This window comes from Salvelinus sp. IW2-2015, unplaced genomic scaffold (genome assembly GCF_002910315.2).
Source record: "Salvelinus sp. IW2-2015 unplaced genomic scaffold, ASM291031v2 Un_scaffold2921, whole genome shotgun sequence".
In the NCBI taxonomy this organism is placed as follows: Eukaryota; Metazoa; Chordata; class Actinopteri; order Salmoniformes; family Salmonidae; genus Salvelinus; species Salvelinus sp. IW2-2015.
Genome location: NW_019944218.1, coordinates 67442 through 78613, shown reverse-complemented (window position 1 = coordinate 78613; position 11172 = coordinate 67442). Strand labels below are relative to the sequence as shown.

Genomic DNA, 11172 nt, shown 5'->3' with positions numbered 1-11172 from the left:
AATTGACCCTTTGACACTCAACAGGGGAGTGGACAGACAGGACAAATGAGAGATCTGTCTTTCTGCAGCAGTTAATTTCCTCCAGATGGAACTAGTCTGTAACCTATATTTGGAGTATGAAATTTCGATTTGTTGACATTTTTACTGTCAAAAACTTCGTTTCCCCCCGAATTCATATCGACTCGGTTTGCATCTAAATGTAACCAATTCGCAAATAATAGGCATCCTTTTCGTTTGCAATAACACATTTACATTAATATCATGATAATTAAAAGTGCAGTACAAAATCACCCAAATCGAATAAATTGATCAAATAAAACAAACAATCCAAAATATATTTGATCTCACTTTATCAATTCGTTATTGAACTATATCAGCGAGTGAGGTTGTGGTTGTGGTTGTGTTTTGGCCTGAGCCTGCCTTTCTCCATGGGGTAAGAACGTCCTCTTCACCACGATCTAAACCCGTCCGTCTGTTGTTGGAAACTGACTGATTGACTAACGGAACATCTTGCACTCCCATTCAAACAGGGATGAGTCAATCCCTGTGTTAAATTCAAAGCGAAACCATGAAATTAGCTGGCCTGTAAACCAGAGGGAATAGCAATGATTCATGGAAAATCACTTTTGTGTCTTGTGTGTAACGGGAATCCACMAAAAAAAAMTRCAAACACATAGAAATKATCAGGTTTAGGGAAAGATAAATGAAAGCCCATCTAGTGTGTTTTTAAGTTATGTTCAAAACGGAAAAATATGCTTAAATTCAAACTTAAATTAATGTGGTCTGACCACCTCAATCACATATTAACTGTACACTATTTCACAATGATTAGGCTACGTTCAACATTTATCCACTAGGCTACTTCATCCAAAATWAAACCATGTCTATTTCATAATGTCTTGCACATATGAACTATATTCATATCAGAAAGCACAACAGAATAAAAATATACACGTTGAATTTAAATTGTTCGAATGTTTTAAACCAACAGTTTTCTTGAACTTTCTGACAGGCATGGTAAATCACAAGGACACTCCCTTCAGGCCTTCGCTCATTGGTCATCTGAGATAACGGTCCGGGTAAAGACACGCCCACTGGAGCATCAGGCCTCTTTATATGCAGCCCAGAGTCCTGGTTATGATCAAGCCGCCAAGGGCAACCTCAGACTTCAGCTGCTAAAACCACACTGCGCCCCTTTACAGTAGTCGCTGCGCTTTACAGTGGAACACGTTTATTCGGAGTGCTTGGATAAAAACGTGCGCACTACAAATATTAGTACATAGAAGACAGCTGAAGTGATCTCCGCCTAATCTCTTGGGATTTTTGGCAGAACAGAAAAGTTACCATGGAGTTGCCGGATATTCCTTTCCCTATCAGCTCTCCAGATGACTTCTACGATGACCCTTGCTTCAACACCAGCGACATGCATTTCTTTGAGGACCTGGACCCGAGACTCGTTCATGTGGGTCTCCTCAAGCCGGACTCCGACCACCATCACAAAGAGGACGAGCACATCCGGGCACCGAGTGGGCACCACCAGGCCGGCAGGTGCCTCCTGTGGGCCTGTAAAGCCTGCAAGAGGAAGACCACCAACGCTGATCGCAGGAAAGCGGCTACCATGCGGGAGAGAAGGCGACTGAGCAAAGTGAACGACGCCTTCGAGACACTGAAGAGATGTACGTCCACTAACCCAAACCAGAGGCTGCCCAAAGTGGATATCCTGCGGAATGCCATCAGCTATATTGAGTCTCTCCAAGGCCTGCTTCGTGGGGCCGGACAGGAGAGCAACTATTACCCGGTGATGGATCACTATAGCGRGGACTCGGATGCGTCCAGTCCCCGCTCCAACTGCTCAGACGGAATGGTGAGAAACTGAACTGTCAAGAATTACGCAAGAATTACGCATGAATATTTTTGATCATATACGAGTGTTTGGTTGACACAAACATGAGCTGTTTTCAGTTGACTTATCGGTATCATTGCTCTCTTTTAGATGGATTTCAACGGCCCGTCTTGTCCACCAACACGGAGAAACACGTATGACGGCACCTACTTCAACGAAACACCAAATGGTAAGTGTTATTTCCACGTCATCAACTCTCATAAACAGCTTCAGAGCTACAGGTTACGATGACCAATTCGTCATAATTCCGGAGTCTGAAATGGAACACAACTACACGGTCAATGTTGAGTATATTTGACCCAGTATATAAAACCATTTAATTATGAATAAAACAACATTTTCGTTTTGCTATGATGTGGTCACTTTATCTGACTTCATTTGATTAGATTTGTTTGTCATAATGTTCAAATTAATAGTAAAACCTGCTACTTGTAATAAAAACGTCATATTAATTCTCATATTTTATTTCCAGATTCCAGACACAAGAAGAACTCTGTTATTTCCAGTTTGGACTGCCTGTCAAACATCGTGGAGCGCATCACCACGGAAACCTCTGCCTGTCCCGCTGTTCAGGACGGTTCCGAGGGTAGCAGCCCCTGTTCTCCGGAGCTGGTTTCCATAGGGAGTGAGAACGGAGCCCCCATCCCGTCCCGCATCAACTGCGTCCCCGCCATGCATGACCCAAACACCATCTACCAGGTGTTGTGAAGTTGGGTCGGTGGACTGCATACAGTAATTGTACATTCTTCAAAACACAACTTATTCCTTAAGGGGAGAGAAAAATGCAAAGACTGCCAAAGGTCGCTACAAGGCTACACACCAAAGAAGTTCCGATGCCGGCTTTGAAAGACATTAAAAAATGACGGTGTCCAATTTCTGAAAGAACCCTTGGTCTACATTGGATAATGTGTGTGTGTGTGAATGTATGTGTGTGAATGTATTTATACTGTAGTAGGCCTGTGCTATTCTAAGATAGTACAAGTCTGAATTCATATAAACGGATACATTCTATTTGTGATCGACATAATTTAATTAAGGGATTATCTGTAATATGACCATTTCCAGTTGGCAAGGCGGAAAGCCTGAGATAAATGAATCCGGAAAGTGAGGACCATTTTGTATATGTGTAAATAAGAGCTGTTTTGCAAAAAAGAAAAGAGAAAGAAAAGAACAACACACAGGAAGTGTTTGTAATCATATTTCATGTTGCTCTTGGATTGTTGTGTCAGATGTGTAACTTTATATTTATAATATCAAGAACGGAGTGAATTACATTTTAATAAATCTATATTTATATATAGATTGCATTTTCTATCATTATTTTTTTTTGGATGAACTAATTTTCGAAATGACATCCCACTGTGCACGTTTCTATTTCTAAAATGATTGATTAGCCCGGTAATCATACGCGACATCCTTTCTGAAACCGAAATAACGGTGTTTCAACACCACACTATCAGTAATATTGTTCAGAAAAAACAACGCATTGATCAGCAACAAGTCGCCTGGCGGTTAAACCTTCTGCTTTGTTCCGGTCCAATTGGACCGATTTACAAGTTTTCCTCTCTGACAATGTAGTTATCATTAATGTGATTGTCATAAGGTTCCATGACTTTGTCCACACAGGGCATCTGAACACACAAATACATTTTGATGATTTTCATAAAATTTGGGGTGTTTTTATTTAACTTTTGTACACCTGTGGTGTTCCCGGTCATAAATGACGGGTCATTAGAAATGAATGGGTGAGACTACAATTAGTGTATATAAAATTGAGTTAGGCACATGCCCATTCATCAGATGGACACACTTCCTCTCCAGACCCAAATGCATGTGTGTTTGAGCACGCACACACACACACACACACACACACACACAACACACACACACACACACACCACACACCACACAACACAACACACACACAACACAACACCAACACACACACAACACACACACACACACACACAGCACCACATCCCTCACACTACACACACACATCCCCCGCACTGACATCCGTTCCATAGCTTAGCCACCACTCACAAGACCATCTACTCTCCACACACACACCTCGTTGGCTTCCATCAACCCCCAAACCATTTCCCAATAGAAATTCCACGCATACCTTTGATCTCAAACAATCGCAACATTATTCATAACATATAGAAGTTTCTCGCAGCTCTGTTATATAGCCCTTTTTGAGGCCTTGCTCACAATTCATTCTGTGGCAGCACAATGACCAAACGATAATATCTGTATGATGAGGCTCTTTGATCATATCGTTGATCATGGACTTGTTAAACTTTGACACAAATTAGTATGTAATAAATAACCCAATATATTTCATCTCAGTATTTGTTATAGTCAAATATAATCCATACATTATTGCTTGTTTTAACTCAAAACGAGTTGTATATGAGCTCAGGTCAATGAGGCTACAGGCAAAAATAGCAAATAGAAGTTAAAAAGTGTCATGTTCAAAGAACTTAAGTTGATAAAAGATCGAACACAACATTAGGGTGATATTATATCTGTATTATTATGGACTTATAATCAGCTATAATGGGGGGTCATTTTGGGACCCGGAAACACAGAATTATGAACATGAATAGCTGAAACAACAGGAGGGTTAAAAGCGTTGTGCCAGTAACTGAAATACAGCTGGTTCAAACGCCGACATGGCGAGGAGACAAGGACAAAACGTCGCTCTGCTAAATCAGCTTCTGATCAATGATTTAAATGTAACATTAAACGAAAGCTACCACATTTTGGGGGAATTTTGAGAAGTTGCATAGATTCTAATGTTTTATTTGTTTTTATCGAATACATGATGACATTTTACTGACGTGTATTTCGTCTTTGCCCTTTTCCGCTGTCAGGTCTATCGAATAAGCCTACTTAAAAAAGCCATTCGTATTTTTACCATTTCAGGGGTAATTAAATCTAGGTGTATGGTTTTACAGAGAGCCTACAGTGAGGGATCTGACACATTCTCATAGAGAAATGATCGATAGGCTACATATTGATTTTGGATATCTGGATTCTAGAAGGAAAAAAAGATCTTATTTGAAAATAAAATATCGAAATCATGGAAGACTTGTAAACCCACCTGAGTTCGGCTACTGTCGCTTCACAAGAGTAGGCCCACCCAAACTGTAATGCGCGACGTTAAAGTAAATAACATGTGTTTTATTGCGCTGCGAACAGTTAACACACAACAGCAACACACACACACATGAAGCGTCACTCTTTTTTATTTACAAAAGAAATAACACGATGAGAAGCTACGACAGTCCGGTGTGAGAGGACAGGACATGAGAGAATGCGACTGTGCAATCATTCAATAATTTCAGCATAAACACGAAGGCAGACGTAGAACACAGGTGCAGCTTCGTCGGTTCATGACAGGCTCTAGCCGGGGTCTGGATGGCTGTGGCGGGCAGAGGCAGAGGCAGTTGTCCTGCCGGTACTGAAGCGGGCAGCATGGCGGACGCACGCCGGTGCTGAGGCCTCTGCGGGCGGCCGCTGTTTTTACCTTTCTCTGCGGCGGGCTGCGGCTCCCTTCTGCTGCTTGGCAACTGCGCGCAACGTGCCAGAACACACGTCAGGGGTCCCTGTTTGTTATGTGGTATGCCCTCTAGTGTCAAGCATTGGTTTAAACAGCAGCCAATGACATAGTCCCTTGGTGAACATAGTCAGAATGGTATGATTTATTTACATGTTTGGATACCACACCACGTGTAAATTAGAATAATCCAAAATGGTCTACTGGGCCCAACATTGAGTTCTAAGGTCCAGGAGGCACTATTCTTTTACAGTTATACACCGTGAGGAGTACATGTTTTTAAAAGAAGCCTATTCATAACAAGGAAAAAATAAGTTATGTTTTCCATTTGATTCTTTGTTCAAATTGGACTATCTTTTAAAGCTATCTAGAGATAGAGTGTATATTCAGTATACTATTGGTAAACACAGTGGTGTCGTCGTTCAGTATACTTTGTAAAACCAGTTGAATGTCGTGTTCAGTTATACTATTGTAAAACACAGTAGATGTTTGTGTTCAGTATGCTTATGTAATAACACAGTAGAATGTCCATGTTATATATTAATTTGTAAAACACAGTAAGATGTCGTGTTTCAGTATGTTTTATTGTAAAGCACAGTAAGATGTGTGTTCAGTATTTATTGTAAAACAAGCAGTGTCGTGTTTCATATGTTATTGTAAAACCACAGTAGAATGTCATGTTCAGTATACTATTGTAAAACCCAGTAATGTCGTGTTCAGTATACTATGTAAAACCGTAAATGTCGTGTTCAGTAATTGATTGTATAAACAACAGTAGATGTCGTGTTCAGTATAGCTATTGTAAAACACAGTTGATGTCGGTGTTCTAAACTATTGTAAACACAGTAGATGTCGTGTTTCCGTATACTATTGTAAAACAGCAGTAGATGTCATGGTTCAGGTAATGTAGTTGTACACACAGTAGATGTCATGTTCAGTATGTTAATTGTTAAACAGTAGTATTCATGTTCAGTTGATTATTGTAAACACAGCAGATGTCATGTTCAGTATGTTATTGTAAGAAGTAGATGTCATGTTCAGTATCTACTTGGGAAAAACACAGGTAGATGTATGTTCAGTATGTTATGTGTAACAAAGCAGATGCAATGTCCAAGTATACTTTGAGAAACACAGTAGATGTCCATGTTCAGTATAACTATTGGTAAAACACAGTAGATGTCATGTTCAGTATGTTTTGTAAAAAACACAGCAGATTTGTCAGATGTTCAGTATACTATTGTAAAACACAGTAGATGTCGTTTCAAGTAGTTATTGTAAACACAGTAGATGTCGTGTTTCAAGTATGTTATTTGTAAACACAGCAGATGTCGTTGTTAGTAAGTGTTATTGGTAAAAACACAGTAGATTCATGTTTCAGTATCTATTGGAAAACACGTAAAGATGTCGTGTTTCGTGATACTATTGGTAAAACCACAGTCGGATGTCGTTGTTCAGTAATGGTTTTGTAAAACCAGTAGATGTCGGTGTTCAGTATTATTGTAAAAACACAAGTAGCTGTCGTGTTCACTAAACTATTGAAAACACAGTAGACATTGGTCGTGTTCAGATACTATTGGGTAAAAACAGTAGATGTAATGTTCAGTATGTTATTGCTCAAACACAGTAGATGTCAATGTTCAGTATGTTGTAAAACACAGTAGAGTGTCATGTTCCGTATTTATTGTAAAACACAGAGATTCATGTTCAGTATGTTTATTGTAACAGTAGATGTCATGTTTAGTATACTATGTAAAAACACAGTAGATGTCATGTTTCAGTATGTTTTGTAAAACACAGCAGTGTAATGTTCAGCTATGTTATTGTAAAACACAGTAGATTGTCATGTTCAGTATGTATTGTAAAACACAGCAGTATGTTCATGTTCAGTATGTTTATTGTAAAACACAGTAGATGTCATGTTCAAGTATGTTATTGTAAAAACAGCATGATGTTCGTGTTCAGTAACTATTGTAAAAACACAGTAGATGTATGTTCAAGTATAACTATTGTGAAAACACAGTAAATGTCGTGTTCCGTAGGTTATTGTATCAAACACAGCAGATGTCTGTTGAGTATGTTATTGTAAACACAGCAGATGTATGTTGACCAGTGTTAGCTTAGTTTTTAGTCCAGTCACACATTTAAAGATGTATTGACCATGCTGCATACATGTCACAGCTGGATGCCATACTTAGCTCAGTTATATTAGATGGCACCATATAAGAGTATCCCATCGAGAAGCAAACCAGCTTCAGGGAGCGATCATATACAGAAATCTATAAGTATTATTTGTCATCTTGAAGGATGAAAGTTCTCACACGTGACCTCATCATCCCAGACTCAGACAGAAGACACATCCACACAGACTCAGGACAGACAGAGGGCCTAATTAGGTAAGAAATGACTGTGGGTAAAATGTTTGGTAGCCAATGTTAGAGCCATTTTCCCTTTTGAATCAATCTTGAAGAATACTTGGGTCATTAAGAGCAAGTGGTGAAACGTTCAACTGCTTCACAAGTACTCAGTAGCTGGGGATGATGTGGGGAAAGGTACTGTCCTGTTGACATTATATGCTGTTGGAAGACTCACTTCCTACTGAACATTATTAAGTGTTGGAGACTCACTTCCTGTTGACATATTAATAGTGTTGAACTCACTTCCTGTTGGACCTTTATGCTGTAGAGCCTCACTTCTATTGACATGATTAATGTGTGAGCCTCATTTCCTATTGACATATTAGTGTTGAGACTCACTTCTATTGACACTATTATGCTGTGAGACTCACTTCTATTGACATATTATAGTGCTTGGAGCCTGACTTTCCTATGCAATATTTAGTGTTTGAGCTCCAACTTCCTATTGAAAATACTTATAGCTGTTGAGACTCCCATTCCTATTGCCATATTATAGTGTTGAGCCTGCATTCCTATTGCCATATTATATTGTTGAGCCTCCTCATCATATATGTTTGAGCCTTTCTGACTATGTTGGGGGTGGCCTCTTCTATTGCATATATGTGCACCTTTCCTATGTCATATTATAGTGTTGAGACTCACTTCCTATTGCCATATTATGTGTTGAACTCACTTCCTTGCTCTAAGCAGCCTTGAGTACATGAGACAACCAGAGCCACTGTATAGACTATGAGTTCTATGTAGACTGTACAGTACTTCTCACTGTTGTATGACATGATGATGATAATTTGATGGGAACCGCGTAGAGAAATGTTGTTAAATACCTCTCCTCTGGTACGGTCGAGATAAGTCCTCGTTAATGGCTAGTCTCGTAAGGATGGTGGTGTTTCAGGGGGTCAGCAATGGATATTTTTAAAAAATTACTCGCACGCCCTTCAGTGTTTTGCAATGGCCTACTTTTATGCAAAACAAAATGTCCGCCTTGTACCTGTTGTAGGAAATTTTGTGTGCTTCTTAGTAGAACAGTCATGCTTAGTGTTGCAGAAGTGAGCCGTATAATGTTGACCAACACAACTCTTTTGTCAAGCCTCTCTCTAACTCTGACCAGAATTAAAGTGTTATGACAACGCCTTTCATTATTCATTATTAGGACATGCATCAGATCAGGTTTATCATACTGTCTGTCTCTGAGGAGTGAAGAGAGTGTTTTTTTGTCCCAAATGGCACCCTATTCCTATATTGTGCACTACTTTTGATCGGAACCTATGGGCCTGGTCAAAAGTAGTGCACTATATTCGGAATAAGGTTCAATTGGGACGCCACAATGACTGGGAGAGGAAGGAATTCTGAGGGAGTGGGAGGCAGTACTTACTGTTTCTGAAGCTCATCAATACGGTTTCTGAGAGAGATGACTGAAAACAAACATGAGCGTGTTTAAACCAATCAGAAGCAGCAGGAGGGGGGGGGGGGCTGTTACATTTGACCCCTGACTCTGGGTCATTAGTAACACCTTTAAAGAGACAGCAGTAGTCCTCTGGAACGACTGTTGGCCTGAGGTGGGCACCAAGAGTACTCTCACTGACACACATACCACTACAGCAGTAGTGAATACTAGTGTCTGGATCAGCTCAGGCATATCTCTTTCACAATCAAATCAAATTTCATTATTTATTTATAAATCAATTTATATTATAAAGCCTTCTTACATCAGGATATCTCAAGTGCTGTACAGAAACCAGCCTAAAACCCCAAACGCAAGAATGCAGGTGTAGAAGCACGGTGGCTGAGGAAAAACTCCCTAGAAAGGGCCAAAACTAGGAAGAAAACCAGAGAGGAACAAGTACTGCAAGGGTTGTAGTTGATCTGATTCGTTTAAATCAAGGAGGGAGGACGGGACCTCGTAATGAACCGGAACGGAAGCGATCATGAAGGCAAAAAAATTTATAAAACCATGTGTTTAATGTATTTGATTCCAATCCAACATCCTAACTCCAGCAATTACCACAATTTCCTCCCCAATTAAAGTGTCGGACTAGTTAACCGAAAGGTTGCAAGATCAAATCCCCGAGCTGACAAGGTAAAAATCTGTCKTTCTGCCCCTGAACAAGGCAGTTAACCCACTGCTTCTAGGCCGTCATTGAAAATAAGAATTTGTTCTTAATTGATTTTCCTGGTTAAATAAAGGTAAAAAAGAAAAGAGCAGAACCCCTTTGTCTCACCATCTGGTGAATGTACCTCCCACTGATGTAACTGTAAGGGCTGGTTTACCAGACACAGATTAAGCCTAATCCTGGCCTAAAAGAAACAGATCAATTGAGAATCTCCAGTTACATGTGTCTGGGAAACTGACCCTAAACGCATAATTAGCCTGTGTGTGCACAAAGTTGGTCATCGTAATAATAACTTATTTTTGCCTGAAACATGGTTTTCAGCATTGCCCTCTGCCTGAAAGACAACAGTCAGATCCTTACAGAAGGAGAGAAAACGTTTACCCTCTGATTACAAATCAGTAGTCAATAAAATAAATAAGAGCACAATAGCACAGCTTTTCACCAAAACAGGGGCGGGAGTGCACTTTGTTATTGTTTCAATTGCTGATTGCCACTTTAATTTCAATTTACTTCCTGAATTGTCTGAATTCAAATTTAAATTGACCCTGAACCATTTAGACTATAATTAATATAATTATTATAACATTAACAAAGCGTACTCCCACTCAATGTTCCGGCACTGAGCAAATTTCAGGTCTGCTGAGGTACAAAGTGGAACGTTGTGAATATTCTGTACAACTTCCAGGGTGCATTTACAGTGAACACTGAGGCTGTACCTGCTTTAAGTTACCGTTTCAGACAGTGGTCAAGTAGGCTTCTGCGGCTATTTGATCCTAATGTAACTCTACCAGAGTGGCCTACCATCAAACACTAGGCCTATATATTACCGTCGCAAGGCATATGAATTAACAGCAAACAACGCAATTATCACAACACATACGTTGTAACGTGGCCATACAGAAATGGTTTGTCCAGATCGGTGTGGAAGATCTTGACTGGCCTGCACAGAGCCCTGACCTCAACCCCATTGAACACCTTTGGGGATGAATTGGAACGCTGACTGCGGGCCAGGCCTAATCGCCCAACATCAGTGCCCGACCTCACTAACGCTCTTGTGGCTGAATGGAAGCAAGTCCCCGCAGCAATGTTCCATCATCTAGTGGAAAGCCTTCGCAGCAGAGCAGAGGCTGTTATAACAGCAAAGGGGGGACCAACTCCATATTAATGCCCATGATTTTG

The 11172-nt window shown here is 40.2% G+C and overlaps 1 protein-coding gene across 1 annotated transcript; it reads left to right on the top strand.

Annotated features, from left to right (window-relative positions):
* Positions 1–1149: 1149 nt before the first annotated feature.
* On the top strand, positions 1150–3060 carry LOC112074997 (myoblast determination protein 1 homolog 1). Its single transcript, XM_024142055.2, has 3 exons — positions 1150–1864; positions 1994–2072; positions 2376–3060. The coding sequence occupies exons 1-3, from the start codon at positions 1346–1348 to the stop codon at positions 2609–2611; spliced, it is 834 nt and encodes a 277-aa protein (XP_023997823.1). The 5' UTR covers positions 1150–1345; the 3' UTR covers positions 2612–3060.
* The last annotated feature ends 8112 nt before the right edge of the window (positions 3061–11172 follow it).